Below are 23,234 nucleotides of genomic sequence, written 5' to 3' on the forward strand. Positions count from 1 at the left end.
AACTGGCCATTAAAAAATAGCCAGCATTTGCAAAGCCATTAAGAAATAGCCACTATTTTGCTGCAATACGGAAAGTTCCAGCATAATATACTAGAGATCGGTACACTTTGTGTATGAACTTCCAGCATATTCAGCATAATATTATGCTGGAACTCCAACACGCGGAAAGTTTCAGTATAATATACTGGAGATTGGAGCACCGATGCTCCAATCTTCAGTATATTATGCTGGATTGGAACTCCAGTATATTATACTGGAGTTCCAGTATACTTATGCTGGCATTTCAGTATATTATACTGGAGTATTTTTCCGAATTTTGAACAGTGTTTTCGTTCAGATTTATCTTTACATGAAAAGTGGCTAAATTTCTATTACTTTTGAAACCGTGACTATTTTTGAATGACCACTCGTAAATTTAGCTATTTTTTAATTTCTCCCTGCTAATAATGAAGGAAATTGTACTTCTAATGCCCAATTTATAGGAGTTTTTTGTGTGTGTGTTTTCTTGTTTTCCCCTTTTTAATATGCATTTACAGAGTTTGCATGTTTTTGTCAATGTTTTCTTCTGTAATATTCTTCTAAAGCCCAACATAAGAATCAACAGTTCCTTCAACATTATCATCAGAATCAGAATACACTCTTCTGGAGTAGCACTATACAATTCATTTGTTTCCTCCTTCCATTTTAAAGAAAACAGAAGTAAAAAAGAATTTAAAACAGAATATGCCAACAGAACAAACCTCAAAGCATTTCTTTCCATATCCAATGATCCATCCTCTTCACAGTCGTCCAATTATGGTTTCCTCCATATTCCAAGAATAAATCTGTATAATATTTGTCCTCCAACATGTGCTGTACAAGTGTAACGCGAACCTCCTGCCCTTAATACTGCACCTTGACTAGCAAAAATGGAGAAACAAGATATCGATGATCTTCAGCTGGCGTTATATACAAATTTTCTACCCGTAGACATCATGTTTGTATCAATCAATTGAAGCCAACAGTCACAACGAGCGAATTTCTAAAAGTTCGTCACAAGATAGAACTTGTTTGTGCCACAATTTTTCTTCTCAATACAAGCTTGCAACTACTCTTTAATCTGAGAACATCTCTTCCAATTCTGGTTGTTCTGTTTTAAAGAAAAGTTGGCTAGAGTCTGCCTTCATTTCTTTAGGTAATGCTCTTCCCTGATCAACTTCATTCTCCATATAATCTGTTGTATCAAACAAATCTTGCTCATCTTCACTAATGTGACCATCAATCACTTCACCAAAAGATCTCCTAGCACTATCATCAGCAGAATCAGTGCCCTTATCAAAATTCATTGCAAAATTTCCAGGAATAGTTATATCTTCTCTATCCTTGACATTGGAATTTTCACAAATGCATGCTGATGGATTTTCATGAAATTCACCCCTCCCTTGCTTTACCTCCATTGGATCTCCCATGAAACCTATTTGATAATTTTGAACATGCGAGGCAAACTCTTCCCACGTCATGTTATTTCGATCCATAAACAACTTATTTAGCTTCTTAGCATTTGGACGGATAGTTGGCTTGTGACCAAAATATCTCCTGCAACATGAAAAAGATTTCCGTAAGCAGGGGCGAGGCCACAAGCCTGCGTACAAGTTCGGCAGAACTCAATAGCTTTAGTCCATCCTATATTTGTGATAAAAAATTCATTTAACATGCATAAATAATTTATTTAGAACTACTAAGTTGTCTATTTTAAAATTCAGAACTCATAAACTCAAAATTCTAGCTCTACCCCCTGTATGTATGTTTGTAACTCTAACCGAAGGTTTGACAACACTTTCAAGTATAAAACAGCAAGTGCGTACCTTCGTCCAGCAAGCATTCTTGCCATATTGCCATTGTTATTTGATACAAAAACATCACTCTCATCGCAAACAATGAAATCCAAAGCAGCCATTCTGGAAGAAAAGGAAGAGAATGGTGCCAGCTCCTCCTTGCTGGCAAGTGTCTCTTTGGTGTAAAAATTTGGAAAGAAAGCCTTAAGAGGAGCCAATGTCTCGTCACCCCCATAGATTTCCCCTGATGCGATATAAATATGAACATCATTACCAAAACCAAGTGCTCTAAGCATAAGACCGACTTCCTCAGGAGTTAGAGGACATTTTCCATTCCTTCTTTCTTTATCTGGATTTCTTGACTGGATTTTATGCCAAAGAAGCAACAACATGTTTAGTGCAAGTAGTAGGAGCAATGTAAATACTGACAGTTACTGTAATAGGTAGTGACTTACATGTAACGTCTTCCACCTCTTTCGTATTTTACCCAGTTCTAGCCTTTCCTTTTCTCCTCCACCATAATAGCATCCTGAGAATGCTAGCATATCTGATTCAAACCTTTCATACGAAAATAAAACTTCAGCTAGCACATTAGTAGTGACATGGATAAGTCCATAATCTACAATAAAATGATCAACTTTTAAGTCCGTAAATGATACGTTGAATTCAAATATAGCACACAATATAGGTATTCTAGTTTGACAAAACTGAATATGTGCAGCAGCAATAAGAGTGAGCTTTAGCATTACATTCACCGTATGTAGAGAATAAAAAAATCATAATAGAGTTCAGATAGTCTGGATATCTGTTTATATTGATTGTTAAGTAAGAAAAAATAATGACCAGAAAAATCTTGTGGAAGTATCAAATAAGCGCATTACCTTAGATGTAGCGCAAGGAAATGCTTGCTTTTCTTTCTTATCCTTTCAACCAATTTTTTTCCCATTTCAATTATGGGATCAGTAAACTTCAATGCATGATAGTTGATTCTACATCTCAGCTTCTGTAGCTCTGTATCCAAACGATTGGAGAGTCTGTAATCAAATTTTGTTAACTGAACAGCCTGCATCAGCAACGAGAACTCTTCAAAATCAGAGTACCAACTCTTATCTCCCAATATTTTGTAGTTATTATTACAAAGCAGTTGGAGAGTTGAGCATCAAACTTTAAGTTCAAGTGTGATCAACAGACTTCGGCTCTGTATTTAAAGTTAAAACTTCTAGGAAATAATTAAGTTAAACTTGTGTTATAAGGATAGCCAATTCATTTCCATGATATTGATCTGCATCAGTCTGGTCTGGACAAAAATATTGAATTTCAAAAGAGTCCGGACATACACATACAATTCAACAAGAAAAACAGGCTACTAACAGCTTAGAGAGTCTGCATATAAACTTGCAAAAATTTCTTTGTCAAGGAGTTACATCATGTTAAGATACAACACACAAGTCAAACACAGTGAAGTAATTCTTATTGATGTAGACTGACTTACGTGTTTTTTAACTAAAATGGGCTGGATACGAGTCTGATAACACTTAGCGTTGCACTTCCTTGGAACACGTGTTGTATGCGGTTTTATGAGTTTATTTCCCATTCTTGGGAGATCCTTAATAATTTTGACATCTTTTGATAGGTATGAAATAAACCAGTTGACATCAAAAATTTCGGAGAAGTCACTGCACAAAAGGAATAGATTAGTCCCTAAGATTTGAAATCACTAAACGACACAGAGATTGCTCAAAAAATGCATCCAAGTACAAATCACATCAAGTAAAACCTTGAGTCGTTCCAATAAGATTCTTGGTCCAGCTTCGGAATTACAAGGATGGCATTCAAGATATGAGCTGCAACAACAGCATCAATAATCTGCATTCAGCAAGAAAACAGCTTCAAACTCGCATCATTTCAACAGTCTCTTAAATGTAACGGAAAAAGAAAAGAATTCCAGGCTAAACATGATCTGCTCATAGGGTAATATCCATTAACATGCATGAGCAGATTAAATATCATTTCAAGAACTGATGCAATATCACTTATATGATAAATGTGCGATGACCAATAAAAACTAGATTCATCCCTAAAAGACAAGAGGATCATGAAAAGGGAAATAAGTGGCTATCCATTTTCTTCTATTTGCAGGTGATTATATGCATCAGATCAATGTTGCTAACTAGTTCAGCCAGGTCAAAGGAAGAACACTTAAAATGAGGTAAATTTATCTTAGGTAATAGCTAAAACTTGGGACAAGGTAGCCTTAGGGAATAGACCTAATATTATTCATGAGAAACAACTTAAACAATGCCTCTGTAGCTGGAAGTAACGAGAAGAATTTATACGAACATGCACCATGTCATTAGTCCAAGTGATGTTATGGTTCATGGTTTAATCTGCGGTAGGAAAACCTTGGGGACTTGGGAGTTTTGCTTTGTTATTTCTTAACAGCTGAAAAAATTGTTACTAGGAGCAAGTATGTATATTCAAAAGGCAATGATGCACCTGTAACTAAGAATTTAAATACTGGAAGATCTCACTGAAATGGCAAAGATAGCATTTCTTGCAAAATAGTTCTCCCTTCGGTCCATTTTAGTTGTCATGTTTCACTTTTACACGCCCCTAAAAGTCCCTTGAGGTGATGAGCTTTCTGATTACCATACCCTTATTTACTCCACATTTAGATTTTCTATGCTATGCAATCAATGATTTTTACTTTGAAGTCCAATTAATGCAAAGGACGAAATGGAAAAAAAAATACTCCAATTGATTATATCTGGATTGTTTAAAGTGACAAGTATTTCGGATCAGTTATTTTTAGTAACTAAAACAACTAAAATGGACCGGATGAAGTAACAAATCAGGAAAAGAGCCATTTTCCTCATTTACTATTGTAGTGAGCCAGAATAAGGTTAGGCTGGGGAACAGGCACACAATAAATATAAAATAAAATAATCTGTCTGGTGCTCTCCATGTTATTGACCTTCAATTAGTGAAAAAATGCAGTAACAGTTACTGGGACGAGAGAAGTACCCCTGTTCTCTGTTGATTCAAGCCTCCACTTGTTGCAATCATCAAGTACCTATTAGGAAGTGTATTCACCTCAGCAGCTGCAAAATGTTGGACAGATCCCATATCAACCAAATAGAAACAAGAATATTTAGGGCAGCTCTGTGCATAAAGCATCCCGCATTCACGCAAGGTTTGGGTAAGAGTTGTACCCGTAGGGGTGTGATATAGACAACCTACCCTAATGCAAGTATTAGTGGCTGCTTCCACGGCTCAAACCCGTGACCTATAAGTCACACGAAGACAACTTTATCGCCGCTCCAAGGCTCCCTTTTAGAAACAGAAATATTTAAACAACAAAAAAGTACTTTGTCCTGGAAGGGCCGCATCCCTAGTGTTGTGATTTAGACATTCTATTTTAGTGCAAACATTAATGACTGCTTCCAAGACTCGAACCAGTGACATATTGGTCGCGCGTAAATAACTTTACCATCGCTAGAAAACTCTTTTTAAAAAAAGAAATGTTTAAACAAAAAAAAAATACTCCCCCCTCCCCCGGGTCCCATTAGCAATTAATGAACAAAATGTGAAATCAATTGGAAACATATAAAGGAATGGTTACTTGGAAACTGGTCAGTGGCAACACTGCAACCATGGTAGAAATTCGATTTCTTCGAATTCCACAGGTCTCGGCTGCTTAAGCTCCCTCCACCCATCTATACACATTCAAATCCCACACGAAAAATCAAACAAACAAACTCATGATATAACCACCCAGCAATGAAATGTGAAATTAAAGCTGTAGCGTTCACTCACCGGAACCCGAAACACCTGTTCTTCTAGAAGCTTCTTTCGAAACTCCGTTCCGTTATTAAACTAGAAAAACAACACAGAACAGTTACAAAACCATTGGGCGTAGAAGTACGAAAACAGAGAACGTCATTTGTAACGTAAATAACATTTCATGGTTCTCACCGAGCTGCGGCTGATAAAGTGACGATGGCGGCTATTAATAGGAGGAGAAAGGTAAGAGAGAAGCGTAAATAAAAGGAGAAGAGCGCCGGATAAAGCTGAGAGGAAAGGGAGGAGGTGGTAAATGCGACGGCGTCGACGGAATAGTAAAACGATCGGAAGTCCGATAAACACCGCCGCCGTCTCATGGCGTTGCTTTCTGTATTTCATTTCGTTACAAGTAAGAACAATCGCCGGTAATTCAGCAACTCCGGCGCCGGCAGCTAACAATCAGCTTGGAATCTCCGTCGAACGATAACAACATTGTAATATTCCCGGTAACGTATTTGCTGTTATCTCTCACTATACGCATGTTATATATGCCTACGTATTTATCTGTTTGTTTAATTCATTAATTAAACTGCAGAAATATTATCCCTTAATTAATTTGTACAAATATACTAAACTAACTGCCGCCTCGACTAAATCGCACCTAAAATCTTAGTTAGGAAATCTACATTTAACAACTCACATTTCTCATGCTACTCTCTTTTGAACTGATCTGATGAGGATAACGCATGTCTATATACACAAACGGTCAAAATCTGCATGGAGTTCATTTTTCTTTTTTTAGTAAAAACAAAACTTTACACCTAACAACTTCTTTGGACGTTACTCATTGTAATGTATCGTATTGTTACTTAAAATACGATGTTTATTTTGATTGTTATATAAATTTTATTGTATCGTATCGTTAAATTCGTCGTTATAAAACGACCAAAAGTGTTACTTTATGGAACGACTGATTTGGTGTGGTCGTGTCGTTCCCTTTTTTTTCTTTTCTCATTTTGCCCTTCGATATTATTAAATAATTATATTTTATCTTTTATTCTACCTTTTTATATAATAATTTTACCCCGTACCTTATTGTAAGTTTATTCTTCATATTGTTTGTGTATGACATTATGAAACGACGGCAAACAATACAATCTATCCAAACATTGTATATATCAAAACAATACAGTACAACAAAATACGATACGATACAATGATGAAACAGTACCTAACAACCATCCAAACAAGCTGTAAGTTCTCTTTTCGCCTTAATTCAAATCAATCTAAAATTTTAAACTACAAAGGGCCTTTTACTTTTCAAAAGTTCACTGTAAATCACATAGGAGTTATTATTTTTCGGATACATTAATTTTAAGTAGTCTGCTGATATCATTCTCATCTATAAAAAGAAATTCTTCTAGTTTTCAGTGAAGTTCTTCCTTTGTGCTCTAATCCTGAAGCATGGTATTCCTTCAAATCGAAACCTAATATTTATATTAAGAAATTTATTGAATATGTATAAATTATTAATTTAGAACCTAGTTACTTAAAAATATTAGAATCTCGAACTCATAAACTTTAAATTTTAGCTCTGCCTTTGCTGGAAGGTTTGAACCAGACCAGTCGCGGAGCCACGTTTAACCAAGGGTCGTCCGTTACACCTTTTCACCGAAATATTATATGTTTTGCTAGGTATAAATAAATTGTTTTATGCATATATACTATATGTTGAATCTCTTTGACTTTTTCGTGTATTTAATTTTTATATTTTGATACTTTTTAGTGAATTCTTGAGTCGAGGGTCTATTAGAAATAACTTACCTATTCCTCTGGAGTAGAGTCAACGTACATACCCTCCCCAGACTTCACTTGTAGAATTTTAGTGGATTGTTATTGTTGTGTTAATTAACGCAAGAGAGGAGCAAAACTACAGAGATTACTGCAGGAAGGTATAATTAATATTATTCTCTAATTAGTCACTATTTGCGCACAGAACAGATTTAATTTGTTTATTGCCAAGTTGCATGGGGAGTAGTAGTTCAAGAACGGATAAGAGATTGCGTGTGATTGAAGTCGTAAATCGAAAACACATTCATGCTTGGCACGATTTAAATTCCCATAACTATCGGTCCCAACCCAACTGCCTATACTTTTTTCAGAACTTAAGTTGAATTTAGAGAGGAATTCAGGATTTAAATTTTATGGGTTTAGATCATTTAATTTAATGGTTTAAAATTTATTATTTATATATATTTAATAATTTTTTAGGCAAAAATATAGGATATGAATGAAAACTATGGGTGTAATTAAACTATAGCTTCTACACTAGATATGCCTCTGGTCGAATTATATACAGGGAAGATTAATTTATGATTTGGGGTGGGTGTTTGACGGATAAGCTGTCAAATTATTTGGTGTTAGATTTAGATAGCGATAATTAAACATCCTAATTGGGACTGCAGTTGTAGCATTTGTTCTCCTTAATTTGTACTTCCTCCGTCTCATATTAATTGTCACGATTCTCTTATACACGTCCTTTAAGAAAACTTAATTAGGATGGGATTTTGAATATTTTATCCTTATTCATGTTTTAAAATTTAATCTTTCTTCATTGGTATTTGAACAAAGTTATCTATAATTGATGGGTTTGTATTCTTCAAGGATAATTATTATTAAGGGTAAAAAAGGAAAAAGATAATCGATTGTGTCTTGAACTTCTAAATTGACAAATAAGTTAGAGACAACTATTTTTAGTAACCACGACTAATAATATGAGACAGATGGAGTGCGAGTCTTTCTGTCACGACCCGAATTTTTCACCCTCAGGAGTCGTGATGGCGCCTACTAGTGAAAGCTAGGCAAGTCGATTAGTATTATTTAACCATTTTCAGTTATATCCCTTAGCAATTCCAAAACAACATAACAAAAACAGCGGAAATAATGATAACAACAATAGTGCGGAAGATGAAGTGTGATAATTTAAATTAATACAAATTGCGGAAGTCTAAGTACAACTCTACCTAGAATTTGGTGTCACAATGTCACGGACCATCTATGAATACTACAAATAAAGTCTGAATAGAAATATACGAATCTGTCTCTGAATAAGTAAAAATAGAAAGGGAATGACAGAAGGAGACGCCAAGGCCTGCGGACGCCTACAGGACTACCTCGGGTCGCCTGAATGGACTGAAGACAGCACCCTCACTACGGTCCAAAAGCTGTAGCATCGGGATCTGCACACAGTGTAGAGTGTAGTATCAGTACAACTGACCCGATGTGCTGGTAAGTGCCTAGCCTAACCTCGGCGAAGTAGTGACGAGGCTAGGACCAAACTACCAAATAAACATGTGCAGTCAAATCTAGATAAAAGACCAAGAATGATAGTAAAAAGTCAGGGAGAACATATGAGGAAACATGTGTAAGTAAGGGCATAAAGTCAGGGGAACCTATGGTATCCTGTTATTCAATCTGGTTATCTGAACTCTAACTTCTCGTATTCAATTAAGTTTGTCATCATCAAAAAAGGGGAAATTGATAGGTTTTCAATATCTTTATCTTGTGTTTTGATGATGTAACAAACTTAATGTTAAGAACCAGATAGGGAGCCTGACTCACTTGGATTACACTGCATCTAACGGATTCCAGCCAAATGTGAACTTGCTACAGCTTCATGAGGTAGGAACCCAAACAAGGACCTGATACTCTTGTGGGTTCTTCACAGCAATATAAAGTCAGTTGAACACATCTGGAAACAAAGATTCTGCCGCACTGTACTATTTTCATCGCCCACTCATTCTCTGACCAACTAAAGTGCTCATATCACTTCAAGCGATGTGATCAAGGTGTACCTACAATGAGTCTATACAAAGCATAATTCAAGTTACTCAACTCAAGACAATCTAGGCAGTGTGCACAAGAACCAGATCAGGAACCTGATCCCTTGGTGCTTCTCTGACAGAAGTACAAGTCAACTATACAGCTGGAACGCATCTGAGTGACTGATCACAACTGTACAAAGAGGAACACAACAGGGACCTGGTCCCTTAGGGTTCTCTAACAGAAGTACAAAGTCAACTACAGCTGGAAAGCAACTACAGAAAGTGACTACCTGCAACAGTGTAGCACATAGAGCAACAGACAGTACAACAATCACTTTCCATTGAGATTGGACATCACTAAGGTAATGTCGTGTGTAGTATAAACCTCATGCAAGGCACAAGATTCTAGTTCAATACTTGAAAATACAGAAAACGAAAATTCTCTCAAGTGCTCAAGAACCTCTCTCAAGAACAAAGCTGTTGCAACCTCAAGGACCTGATCCAAGATCGAAGATATCTTAAGTCCTTAGGTTGTTGGGTCTTTGTTATGTGTTCTTCATTGTAATTCCTAGTTTACTTTCTTAGAAGCGTTGTCTTAGGAACAAACCAAAATTCATAAACTTCTGAGTTTATGTTGTGACTAGGGATAGTCATAAGCAAAAGCCTTTGTAACCGTAGTGTGACAAAGTGGCTTGTGGTGGAAACATCACAAGTTAGTCAAAGCCTTTGTAACTATAGTGTGACAAAGTAGCTTGTGGTGGAAATACCACAAGTTAGTCAAATTCTTTATAACTAGGATAGTTATAGAGTGGCTTGTGATGAGAGCATCATAAGTTAGTTGAAGTCTTTGCAATAAGGTTATTGTAAAGTGGCTTGTAATAGGGAGTTTGCAAGTTAGTGAAGTTAAAAGCCTACCAGTGTAGGTCGTGATTTTTTGATCCCCATGTGTGGGATTTTTTCACGTAAAAATCCTCGGCCTTATTTACATACAACTTTACTAGCATTCACAGCAGAACCCCACAAAGGACCAGGTACTCTACGGTTTGGTGGATTCACACAAAATTAGCACTGTACCAAACTGATATAAGACCAGATCCCTATACAGTTTGGTTCATCAGTATTTTTAGAAGAAACACATAGAGAACCCGTTTCTCTATACAGTTTGGTGGACGCACAGGGTCTAACAAAATCATATACACCGGAAAATAAAGGCAAAAATGTACAGTTAAGGATAAGAGGGAGAAACATGTTGCAGGGAACATCAAGTAATAATAGAAGAACATCAGATAAATATAAGGAACACCAAAATGCAATTATCAACAAGAATCAGAAATAAAAGACAAGTGCACTGCATCACCTTTCGTGCTTTTACTCTCGTCCTCACCATAAAATCAATAAAATCGGCACGACATCACCCTTCATGCTTTTACCTCATATAAACATGGCACGGAATGATCCTTCGTGCTTTATCACTCATATCATGGTACAGAATTGTACATCGTGCGGCACGACATCACCCTTCGTACTTTAACCTCGCAAAAATTGGCACGCCATCACCCTTCGTGCATTAACACTCTCTTACAGATATCATGCACGACATCATCCTTCGTGCTTTAACACTCTTCATTACCCAAACAATAATCACAAAGCAATAAGGGCAAGGGAATCAATAAAATCACAATAAAATCCCGGCAAGGGAACAATAGTATAACAACCATATCCTGGCAAGGGAAACAATATCAAAGCAATAACATCCCGGTAAGGGAGATAACATCAAAAGTAATAACATCCTGACAAGGGAGACAATATCATAAACCTCTTCTCTTTTCCACATTTACTTCACAACTCAATTCACAACTTGAGCCAATGCTCCAAAATGTTCAATTGCCAATAATACTTCCACAAATTATTTTACAACTTGAGCCAACACTCTTCAACGTTCAATTATCAATAATACTTCCACAAGCCTTGTTCAACAAAATGAATCATCATATAAAGCATGGACAATACGAATCGGAGTCACATTAATCATAGTATAAGACTCACAGGCATGCTTGACACCAACGTATAAATACTCGTCACCATGCCTATACGTCGTACTCAACAATTAACACATAGCACATAAAACACAACTCCTAATCCTCAAGCTAAGGTTAGACCAAACACTTATCTCGATGCCACGAACATAATTCAAGCCTCAACTACCGCTTTACCTCTTGTTTCCACCACCAAGTCGCTTGTATCTAGCCATAAGTTACTTAACTATATCAATAAATGCTAAGTGAATCAATTCTAATGCATGAAAATAAGTTTTCTAAAGTTTTTCCCAAAAAGTAAAAAATCGACCCTAGGCCCACATGGTCAAAACCCGAGGTTCGAACCAAAACCTGATTACCCATTCACCCACGACCCCAAATATATAATTTATTTTGAAATCGGACCTCAAAACGAGGTCCAAATCCCCAAAATTTGAAAAACCTAAGTTCTACCCAAAACACCCAATTTCCCCCATGAAAACCCTTGATTTTTAGTTGAAATCATGTGAAAAGATGTTAAAGAATAAGGAAAACGAGTTAGAATTTACTTACAATCGATTTGGAAGAGTAGTTGTCTTTAAAAAATCGCCCAAAAGTATTTAGGTTTTGAGAAGGTTTGAACAATGAGAGATTTTCGACTAAGTCATGATTTACACAGGCGCAGATATCGCAATTGCGAAGTTTGGTTCACAAATGCGAACTCGCAATTGCAGCCAAAGCTTCGCAATTGCGAAGGATGGCCTATGTCTGCTTTCTTCGCAAATATGCGAACAGTGTTCGCAATTGTGGTGCCTGTCAAGGTCGCATTTGCGACATAAGCTTCGCAAATGCGAAGGTATCCTATCCAGCCAGTCTTCGCAAATGCGGGGTTTCTCGCAAATGCGAGCTCGCAATTGCGAGTCAGGCTTCGCAATTATCTGCAATATACCAGCAGTTTTTTCCTAAATTTAAAACACTCTTTGGCCTATCCAAAACTCACCCGAGCCCTCAGGGCTCCAAACCAAACATGCACGCAAGTCCAAAAACATCATACGGGCTTGCTTGTGCGATCAAATCATCAAAATAACATTAATAACTATGAGTTTAGCATCAAAATCAAAGAAAAATCTCATGAACTCTTAAGTTCCAATTCTAACAACCGATGGTCCGATTCACGTCATTTCAAGTCCGTTTCTTACCAAATTTCACAAGCTCGACTTAAATACCATATAAGACCTGTACCGGATACCGGAACCAAAATACAGGCCCGATACCATCAAATTCAAACATATTTAAATTTCTGAAAACTCTTATAATTTCAGTCAAACAATTTTCTTCAAAAATTCATTTCTCTGGCTTGGGACCTCGGAATTCGATTCCGGACATATGCCCAAGTCCCATATTTTCTTACAGACCTTCCGGAGCTGTCAAATCACTGGTCCGGGTCCGTTTACCTAAAATGTTGATCGAATTCAACTTAAATTCATTTTAAAAGAAAAATTTATCATTTTTTCACAGATTTCCACATAATGGCTTTTCGGATACATGCCCGGACTGCACATGCAAATCGAGGTGAGACAAAAGGGAGGTTTTAAGGCCTCAGAATACAGAATTTACTTCTAAAATAAGTGATGACCTTTTGGGTCATCACATTCTCCATCTCTAAAATAACCGTTCGTCCTCGAACGGACATAAGAAAGAAGTGCCTGAGTCGGAGAAAAGATGGGGATATCAGCTCCCCATATCGAACTCGGACTCCCAGGTCGCTGCCTCAACAGGCTGACCTCTCCACTGAACACGAACAAAAGGAAAACTCTTCGATCTCAACTGACGAACCTGCCGGTCTAGAATAGCTACCGGCTCTTCCTCATAGGACAAGTCCTTGTCCAACTGGACGGTGCTGAAGTCTAACACGTGGGATGGATCGCCGTGATACTTTGATGCATGGACGCATGAAACACTGGATGCACGGCTGATAAGCTCGGCGTCAATGCAAGTCTGTAAACCACCTCTCCCACTCGATCAAGAATCTCAAAGGGACCAATGAACCTAGGGCTAAGTTTGCCCCTCTTCCCAAATCTCATCACGCCCTTTATAGGCGACACCCGAAGCAACACCCGCTCGCCGACCATGAATGCCACATCACAAACCTTACGGTCGGCATAACTCTTTTGCCTAGACTGAGCTCTATGAAGCCTATCCTAAATGATCCTGACCTTATCCAAGGCCTCATGTACTAGATCCATACCCAACAACCGAGCCTCTCCCGGCTCAAACCATCCAACTGACGACCGACACCGTCTACCATATAAAGCCTCATAAGGAGCCATCTGGATACTCGACTCGTAGCTGTTGTTGTAGGCAAATTCCGCTAAAGGCAAGAACTGATCCCACGAGCCTCCAAAGTCAATGACACAAGCTTTAAATCTTAGCTCTGCCTTTGCTGGAACGTTTAATTTGAACCAGACCAGTCGCAGAGCCACGTTTAACCAAAGGTCGTCAGTTACACCTCTTCACCGAAATATTATATGTTTTGCTAGGTATAAATAAATTATTTTATGCATATATACCATATGTTGAATCTCTTTGATTTTTTTCATGTATTTAGTTTTTTATATTTTGACACTTTTTAGTGAATTCTTGAGTCGAGAGTCTATGGGAAATAACTTCGGAGTAGGATTTGCGTACATACTATCCTTTTCAAACTTGTAAAATTTCACTGGATTGTTGTTGTGTTATTGTTGACACTTTTTAGTGAAAATCCTAGTTTCGATACCGGACCAGACCATTTGAAGTTGGACGGATTACGCTAGACAGATAATTAACGCAAGAGAGGAGCAAAACTACAGAGATTACTGCAGGAAGGTATAATTAATATTATTCTCTAATTAGTCACTATTTGCGCACAGAACAGATTTAATTTGTTTATTGCCAAGTTGCATGGGGAGTAGTAGTTCAAGAACGGATAAGAGATTGCGTGTGATTGAAGTCGTAAATCGAAAACACATTCATGCTTGGCACGATTTAAATTCCCATAACTATCGGTCCCAACCCAACTGCCTATACTTTTTTCAGAACTTAAGTTGAATTTAGAGAGAAATTCAGGATTTAAATTTTATGGGTTTAGATCATCTAATTTAATGGTTTAAAATTTATTATTTATATATATTTAATAATTTTTTAGGCAAAAATATAGGATATGAGTGAAAACTATGGGTGTAGTTAAACCTATAGCTTCTATACTAGATATGCCTCTGGCCGAATTATATACAGGGAAGATTAATTTATGATTTGGGGTGGGTGTTTGACGGATAAGCTGTCAAATTATTTGGTGTTAGATTTAGATAGCGATAATTAAACATCCTAATTGGGACTGCAGTTGTAGCATTTGTTCTCCTTAATTTGTACTTCCTCCGTCTCATATTAGTTGTCACGATTCTCTTATACACGTCCTTTAAGAAAACTTAATTAGGATGGGATTTTGACTATTTTATCCTTATTCATGTTTTAAAATTTAATCTTTCTTCATTGGTATTTGAACAAAGTTATCTATAATTGATGGATTTGTAGTCTTCAAGTAAAAAAGAAAAAAGATAATCAATTTTATCTTGAACTTCTAAAATAACAAATAATTTGAGACAATTATTTTTAATAACCACGACTGATAATATGAGACGTAGGGAGTACGAGTCCTTCCATATGTCAAGACGTGGGATATTCATTAAATTGTCTTACTGCAACGTAAGCTTGAGCTGTTTGTTGAAATTGGAATCATGTCTCACTCAAACAATACAATAATATAACACGTTTATAGTTGCCTTCTAAACAAAAAGAGAAGTTCCCTTTTTGGGGAGAAAGGGTTTGGTCAACTGTTGTGGCCGTAGACACTCTCATTCATTGATAAGGATGGTTGAATAGTTGATCTTTCAATTCCATAACCATTATCCTTACATAGTTATTCTTGTATTTTCATTTTCCTTTTTAATCAAATAACAGGATGTGATAGTTAGTGGAAACAAAATTTTAATATGCCAGCAAATATTACTTACCCAGTACTATATTGCTAAATGAAATGGATGTGTACATCGGAGTTTGTTTTCGCACAAATTCCTTAAACGGGGACAAATGACTAATTAGTAATACTTATCATAGAAATTTAACTCTAGCTAAATTATAAATGGCCTAATTGTTTAAATATCTTTTACATTGTCCATAAATTTAAACTCCTTAAGAATTATGGGCAATATTTGCCGTCCTAAAAAGGTTGTCCTTCACAGCGGTTGTGCTTGCTTTAGTAACTATGCTGGCATACAGTGCCTTCTCTAACGGTCCTTTAAGATCAAGTTTAATGCCCATTCTGGCCAAGATAGCCAAGTTTGACAGATTTACGAATGTGGGTCAGCGTTAGTTGTTCCTCAGACAAATTTAAGCTAGCCCCAAGACCAAAAAGAAAAATCCATCTGGCAAAAGAAACCATACAAACTGTTGGTCAAGAAGCTTGTCTCCAAGTTCAAAAGTTGAAATACCTTGAATTATTACCCTTCGTTACAAAAACATGCTCTAAGAAATAAATGGCTATAAGCTCGGAAAATCCTGTATCTTACTTTAATATTTCCACTTGGGAGATTCACATTATTGTGTGGAATATGCCACCTTGAAAGGCACGCCGCACCAACGGAAGTAGAGAACAATCAAAGTCATCACAAGAATGATGAATTAACATGTAGCATGAATCATCTCGAGAACGAAAGAGATAGAAGTGGCTTTGAAATTAGTCCAGATTTGCAATGACAGCATCAGTGATTTCTTGGGTGGTGCAATCTCCACCAAGATCTTTGGTCATGTATTTACCTTCAGCAATTACACGCTTCACCGATGTCTCTAGTCTATCTGCAAATGAAGGAAACTGCAGATGTCTCAACATCATGGCTGATGAAAGAAACAAGGCAACTGGATTTGCCTTCTTTTGCTCTAGTATCTTCTCATTTCCTACATTTCCTGCTGAAGCACCTTGCTCAAATACAGCATGGTCAGCCCCCACATTGCCTGAAGCACAAGTAGCCAATCTCTTCAGTCATATAATTAACATATTAAGCCGTTCAGATCTTTTTCAAGCTTTAAAGCAGCTCAAAAGATGAATGATCATTCATATCAAAATCGACCAGATAATCCGACATAGTAGACGGGATGAATAATGCAGGAAAAACATTGAAACATATCCACATTAATTTAGAGAAAACAAATTCTAACTGTTACTTATATGTACCTCCAGGCATAACACCAGTGCCTCCAGCAATACCAGCTGCTGTATTTGCCACCAGATTTCCGTAGAGATTAGGGGTGACCTGTGATATACAACTTCAAGTTCATATCCAGACTGGACTATTTAGTGACAAAGTAAATGACAAGAAAGTAGGTTGAACGATAAACTTGAACAGAAGAATACAAAAGTAGGTTACTGTTGTACGACAATACGGGTAAGGATTACAAAATCCATTTTGTAAACTTCCATACTTGTTAAATTCCAGCAAAGATGAAATCGCCACTTCTATTTCCCATTTCAGCAACCCAAAGTACGAACTTAATCTTTTCATTTTCTGAAACTCTCCATCCTCACATCACCCCTTACCCATTCTAATATCAAGAGAGAGAAAAAAAGGGAAAATATGCTAAAAGGTCAACCGAGCAATGTAGTTTTACTAGTCTAACACTTGATGCTTAATCTAGTAACCACCAGGGTCCTATACTCGGACTTGTATGAGAAGCTATTTAGCTCTCTATTCCTGCCCCACTCCCCAACCCCCACCCACCCAAAAAAAAATCCTTTTTGTCAGGATTAAGATAAATGATCCATATAGAGTAGAAATTGAGAGCAGCTTTAACATCAAGCAGCAAAACTCACAATGTCAGCAATCAAAAACCAAACAAGAATAAGAAAACAATCATGAACCAAAAGATAGAAAAGAGTATTTGGGCAAAACTTGTACCATAACATCAAATTGCTCAGGCCTTGATACAAGTTGCATGCAACAGTTGTCCACAATGATCTCATTGTACTTGATCCCAGGGTATTTGCTTGCAACCTCGCGACAAGACTCCAAAAATAAACCATCTGCAAGTTTCATAATGTTTGCTTTGTGCACAGCAGTCACTACCTTGCGATTGTTGAGGTATGCATATTCAAAGGCATATTTTGCAATTCGTTCCGAGCAAAACTTTGTCATTACCTAGAAAATCCATAGAGCAAAGACACAAACAATAAGAATCTGCAACAAAGAAGCTATTGGAGGACCTTTAAGTTGAAATGGAAGCGGGCAATGCTAGTATAAAAGAACTTGAGAAGCAATCATCCTGGCATATGGGATATCCTAAAAAGGAAAGAATCAAAGAGGAAACTGGCCCACAATGTCCTAGGGCTAGAAGCCCAGGGGGAATTAAAACTTAAAAAAATTATATATATCACCAAATAAGTCCTCCGCAACAATGTAACTAGTGATTGCAAAATGAAAAAAAAAAAATGTAACAAGACGACCCAGCTTGGTAATTGTGATGTCAAGGCAGTTTTTATGAAAATATTGCACCAAACAGATGATAGAGTTGACAATTTGTATATCCTCTAAAGCTAAGCACGAGCTAGGTCCACAATGCAACTTGTGATTGAAAAATGAAAAAAAAAATGTAACAAAATGTCCCAGCTTGGAAATTGCAATAGTGAGGCAAACAAAGTTTCTATTGAAATGTTGCAACAAACAGATGATGGAGTTAACAATTCGGATATCCTCTAAAAGCTAAGCATGAGCTAGGTCCTGGTATAATGAAAATGTTACTCGTTACAGGAAGTGACACGTTCTACTTAGAAGAAAAATAAAGGTGAGAGCAAAGAAGGAAGCTCACAGCAGATTTTAGGTAAAGACTAGCGCGAATTTGTACATCAATATTAAGTTCAGATGTGTAAATAAGCTGTCTTGCAAATTACTTTAAAAGATGGATATGTAATCTGGTTTAGACAATCATTTAGAAAATCTTAGCATATGATGTACTTGAACTAGTTCTTTTCATTATAACACGGACTAATTTCATAGCACATCTCCGGCTGTGCTGCGCAGAATATATTAAGTGCTGGTTAACAACAAAAAGTATGTAACATGTTGGGCCTTAGCAAGGAAATTCTGACAAAAAGGGAAAAAGGAGAATATGTCCAGAAGATAGAGTGACAAAAGAAAAACCCAAAAATAACACAGAAACCCAGAGGCTGATGTTGTTCATGCATTAGGCCACAATAAACCAAGAATGAAATACGACAGAACTATACACTTCTCAACAACGAATTGGACATCTGGTAAGGAACAAAATTATATGTGAGCAACTTATCTAAGCTTGGCTCATTATTAAGAAAAATGAAACACTAGCATTTTCCCATAGAATCTTTTCGATAGGGCGAAGTGCAAAAGAGCCCCTTCAATTATTTAACTTGTGGTAACTTACTAGTTACTCATTCAACTCTATAAATGTTTTTCAACTACAACAACAACAACAACATACCTAGTAAAATCCCACTAGTAGGGTCTGGGAAGGGTAGGATGTACGCAAACCTTACCCCTACCCCGGAAGGGTAGAGAGGCTGTTTCCGGGAAATGTTTTTCAACTACCTCTTCAAAAAATAACAAGTTTACCTTTAGTTAGTTACTTATTTTCACTCAGCAACTATGAAGGACCACGATACCAGGAACACCCCTCCCCCTCAAGATCAGCTCTCTAGGCCCTCCTCCTTCCTCTCCCAACCCCCTCCCACCCCCAAAGAAAGAATTAATGCTGCTGTTTGACTCTTTTCTTATCACCTTAAGACAAAGGGCACATTCGCGTGGATAAAAATTTTCCATTCTCTTGCGACACACCCAGTGGCTTTGCTGATATAAGTTGTTCAATGTTAATTTACAAGCTTTTTGATCCACTAGTGCACAACTACTTCACCGCAAAAACACTCAGAAAAGGAAGTGTTTTGGTGAAGAAGAAAGAAGCAAGAAAAGGGAAGAAAGAAAATATGAGAAGCTGTAACTTTCTTTGTTTTCTCTTTAATCCTTAAGTTGCCTACCGAACTTGCAAAATTTACTCATTCAAATAAGCACATGACAAACTTTTCCATCCACTTTCAAACAGAATTTAACCGGAGAGGCAGGTTGCTACTTATCAACCATAAAGGGTTAAATAACAAAATATACTCACAATGTTCCAATATATATGACTCTCTTAAATTTTGGATGTTTCAAAATGTTTGACGCCATTCCATTTTTTATACAACTTTCAACTATTAAGAATTCAACTCCATTTAGCTACTCCAACTTGAATTGACTTGTTATTTTCTCCTTCATCCTAACTTTTCAACCAATACTTCAATAGTTTTCTTCCACTAAATATATGAACTGCCCCTCAAACTTGGCACGATACTTCATTTTGGCACCTCTTCATGAGGTTGTACCTATTGAACACTCAAGTTGTCAAATGTGTTCATTGAATACGTAAAGCTGACATGGAACGTGTGTCCTCCACTTCTTTAGAGCACGTAGAGTGATTTAAGTTTGATTTTTTTTCAACAACTTTTACAGGTGTAAAGTGGATACAAAGACGTGTCATTAGAATAAATAAAAAAGAAAAAAAATACTCCCTCCATTTCAATTTATATGACATGGTTTGACTGGGCATGGAGTTCAATAAATCGGACAAGACTCTTGTCAAACCACCTAAAGTGCAAATTTTACCCTTAAGGGCACACATGCTAGCCTTTTAATGGAAATGACAAAATAAATGCAAAAGCGACCCACATGTCACATCTTCTCTGCCATTGACATGTGGTGTCAATTTCCCCTTAATTCTCCTGGTTCTATCAACTTTAATCTCAAAGTCCTATATTTGCTCCTTCTTTCCATTATCATGATTCATGCTTTATCAAGCCTTTCCCATGTCAATAAGAAATTAACCATAAGCCCTTTAATCAAAAAAGCTCTTCTTTCAACTCTCAGAGTCTACTGTCTACTCTAAGAACAAAGGTCCAGTTTTTTGAAGACCAAGATTTTTGAATGGATTTCTCTGCATCTCAGGTTTGCTAAACAAAGTCTGTGAAATTTCTTCAATCTAGTGGCGCCAAAAAAAGGTCTTGTTCATTCTTGTGGCGCCACAAAAAAGTTTCTTTTTTAATTAGGTGAAAAGATTATGCATTTATATAGAGATATTTGAGATTATTCACTTATGCTTTCACTGTTTCTCTCTTGATAATCCAATTCTATGTCCTGGATTTTCTAATTTTTCTCTTATATGCTGATTAATTCCTTTAATCCTGTTCTATCTAGCATAAGAGATTAAATAAAAACAAATGAGTGATTCACAATTAGACTCAACTAATAGTAAAATATGACTAAAAATTGAGGAGTCATGTTGTTGTCAAATGGCTTTTGAAGGAAAGCAAACTGGAAGTGTTAAACATGGGTCTGTAAAGCAAGCTGTGATTTTATTCAATACTTCAAAAAGTACTGTGGACCGAATTTGGAAACTGACGAGATTAAGTGTTGCTAACGGTACTCCATTAAGGTGTCTTTAGGCGTTCTACCAACATGTTTTAGGACGATCTTAATAAGATGATTGGTAAATTCAAGCATGGACCTCCATTTAAGTATACCTAAGAGCATAATAAACTGTATGATAAAAATCTTTGATGAAAAGATAAACAGAATTATAAAATACACTCTTCAGTCAAGGCCAAACCATAGCAAGTATGGAGCTAAACTCAGCTGGTTTAAAATTTGACATCCTACTAAGAATGGGATTTTGTGTCGTAAAATCCTGTAGGAGCAGAATTGATCTAAACCCAGAATGATTCTGGCTATCACACGACAAGGATAAGCTTTGGGCTAGATAAGTCTAAATCTTGTTAAATGACAAGGGTACTTCAATCTCCCTAACTTGTTCGCAATTGTTGTGTTAATAATATAACTACTCCGTACTAGACTAAAGGAAATAAAAGCAGGCAATTCTTACAAAACTGTCATTTGGTTCCATTAATCTCCTTTAAAGTCCAGTTGAAACCTTTTAAATTTAGGTTCTTTTCAGTCTCCAATGAATTGAATCCTCCACTTGCTCCATTCTTATGTCATTTTTTATTTTATCAAGATTTCTAAGATAGCAATCGAACCTACTTGAATTAATATAGTACCGAAACCTTTTCGATTGCATAAAACAATTACTCACTTGACATTGCATGCATATTATACCAAAAATAACGATCCTACAGACATATTACACATTTGGAATAAAGTCAAACAAATATTAATGGAAGAGTACCTTAAGGCTCTCTACGACACCAGGAACAACCTCATGTTCCAAGCCGGAATATTCACCCTCAGTATTTTCCCTGATGACAACAATATCAACGTTCTCATGACGCGTAGGTAAGCCTTGCAAGTTGAAGCAGTGAACAAGGGAAGCATATAGATCGAGCTCTTTCCTAAGCTGAACGTTAAGGGAACTAACACCACCACCCACCGGAGTTTTCAACCCTCCTTTTAAACAAACCTTATTCTTACGGATCGAGTCCATAACCTCCGGAGGCACACTCTTCATGTCGCCGTGAACGTCATATCGCTCGAAATACACAGGAGCGTGCATCGCATCCATGACTTGTTCAACGGCGCCAGTGACGAGCGGCCCGATCCCGTCACCGGGGATGAGAGTGACGGCGCGTGGTGTGCCATCACCGGGTCGGGGCATGTAGGTGACGGATCGGGCTGACGTTAATGAATGGGAAAACCCATGTGATGGGGATGGAGATGAGGACTTGAGGAGGTGCTTGAGAATGGGTAGGGTTCGTTTGGCCATTGATCGGAAATGGATCGATGGGGTTGAGAGGTTTGACTATTGAATTTGGGGCATGGAAATTAGGGTGTGTGAATTATTCTGCTCTTCAGGAAAGGAAAAGACAGGAAAGGGGAGCGAGCAAAAAAGGAAAGGAAGAGGAAAGGAGGAAAAGGGTACCTATTTGACTCTTTTTTTAAAGTACGTAAGAATTATTTATTACTTTAATTTTTTCAAATATATCCTTATTGTTCTAATTATTAGGAGTAATTGAGTGAGGCGTTTAAAGAGTGATAAAAGGTAGTCTAGACAAATATTTTAATGATTAAGATTGTTAAATCTCTTTTATAAAGGGTGTGCAAAAATTTAATGATAAGCAATAGGTAGGGGTGGCAAATGGGCAGGTTGGGCTGAATTTGGGCGGGTCAAGATGGGTTAGGTCAATAAATAAGTCATTCTTCAATCCAGCCCAAAGTGTACTTAGGCTAAGATGGGCTGGAGATGGGCTAAACAATGGATCATAGTCGAACCCCAACTTGACCCATGTTTTAGAATCATGCTCATCTTGCATAAAAAAGTCTTTTACCTTAAAATGTGTAAGTTGAAAAATATTTTGCGGGTGCGGGGTAGGGGTGGGGGTGGGTGGGTAGTACAGAAAAACTAAAAAACATAAAACTTAAAATTGAAAATACAAAAAAAAAGTAAAAAAAATTGGGGGGGGGGGGGGGGTGCAGGGGTAGGGTGGGTGGGTGGTGCAAAAAAACAAAAAAATAGAAAACTGAAACTACAAAAAAAAAAAAAAAAAAATTGGGGCAACTAAGTAAATTTCTAGATAAATTGGGTTGAGATCCCTTTGTTTTGGGTGAGTTTTATGGATTGTATTTGTGGTGCTTAATGAGTCAGAATGGACTATAAAAAATAATACGTTAACTTGGGCGCAGCAGCCCAAATAGACC

The 23,234-nt window shown here is 37.0% G+C and overlaps 2 protein-coding genes across 2 annotated transcripts; both read right to left on the bottom strand.

The window, feature by feature from the left end:
• Positions 1–589: 589 nt before the first annotated feature.
• On the bottom strand, positions 590–6,377 carry LOC107781245 (O-fucosyltransferase 6-like). The gene is made up of 10 exons (XM_016601920.2): positions 5,790–6,377; positions 5,631–5,690; positions 5,437–5,530; positions 4,839–4,915; positions 3,592–3,680; positions 3,307–3,490; positions 2,696–2,877; positions 2,270–2,372; positions 1,845–2,176; positions 590–1,575 (listed from the first exon to the last, which is right to left on the bottom strand). Exons 1-10 carry the CDS (start codon positions 5,994–5,996, stop codon positions 1,095–1,097), a joined length of 1,809 nt encoding a protein of 602 aa, XP_016457406.1. The 5' UTR covers positions 5,997–6,377; the 3' UTR covers positions 590–1,094.
• A 9,544-nt stretch (positions 6,378–15,921) lies between these two features.
• Positions 15,922–22,461, bottom strand: LOC107781243 (isocitrate dehydrogenase [NAD] regulatory subunit 1, mitochondrial). Its single transcript, XM_016601918.2, has 4 exons — positions 21,769–22,461; positions 17,424–17,663; positions 16,703–16,781; positions 15,922–16,482 (listed from the first exon to the last, which is right to left on the bottom strand). The coding sequence occupies exons 1-4, from the start codon at positions 22,300–22,302 to the stop codon at positions 16,208–16,210; spliced, it is 1,128 nt and encodes a 375-aa protein (XP_016457404.1). The 5' UTR covers positions 22,303–22,461; the 3' UTR covers positions 15,922–16,207.
• Between the last annotated feature and the right edge of the window lie 773 nt (positions 22,462–23,234).

This window comes from Nicotiana tabacum, chromosome 5, assembly GCF_000715075.1.
Source record: "Nicotiana tabacum cultivar K326 chromosome 5, ASM71507v2, whole genome shotgun sequence".
In the NCBI taxonomy this organism is placed as follows: domain Eukaryota; kingdom Viridiplantae; phylum Streptophyta; class Magnoliopsida; order Solanales; family Solanaceae; genus Nicotiana; species Nicotiana tabacum.

Excerpts from the sequence above, each read along its gene's own strand:
- LOC107781245 (XM_016601920.2), bottom strand. The coding sequence starts at position 5,996 with ATGAAATACAGAAAGCAACGCCATGAGACGGCGGCGGTGTTTATCGGA. Across the intron at positions 5,691-5,789 it reads ACTTTATCAGCCGCAGCTCG|TTTAATAACGGAACGGAGTT; the intron begins GTGAGAACCATG and ends TTGTTTTTCTAG. Across the intron at positions 4,916-5,436 it reads TGCCACTGACCAGTTTCCAA|CTGCTGAGGTGAATACACTT; the intron begins GTAACCATTCCT and ends AACATTTTGCAG.
- LOC107781243 (XM_016601918.2), bottom strand. The coding sequence starts at position 22,302 with ATGGCCAAACGAACCCTACCCATTCTCAAGCACCTCCTCAAGTCCTCA. Across the intron at positions 16,782-17,423 it reads CTGAGCAATTTGATGTTATG|GTCACCCCTAATCTCTACGG; the intron begins GTACAAGTTTTG and ends TGTATATCACAG. Across the intron at positions 16,483-16,702 it reads CACTGGTGTTATGCCTGGAG|GCAATGTGGGGGCTGACCAT; the intron begins GTACATATAAGT and ends CTTGTGCTTCAG.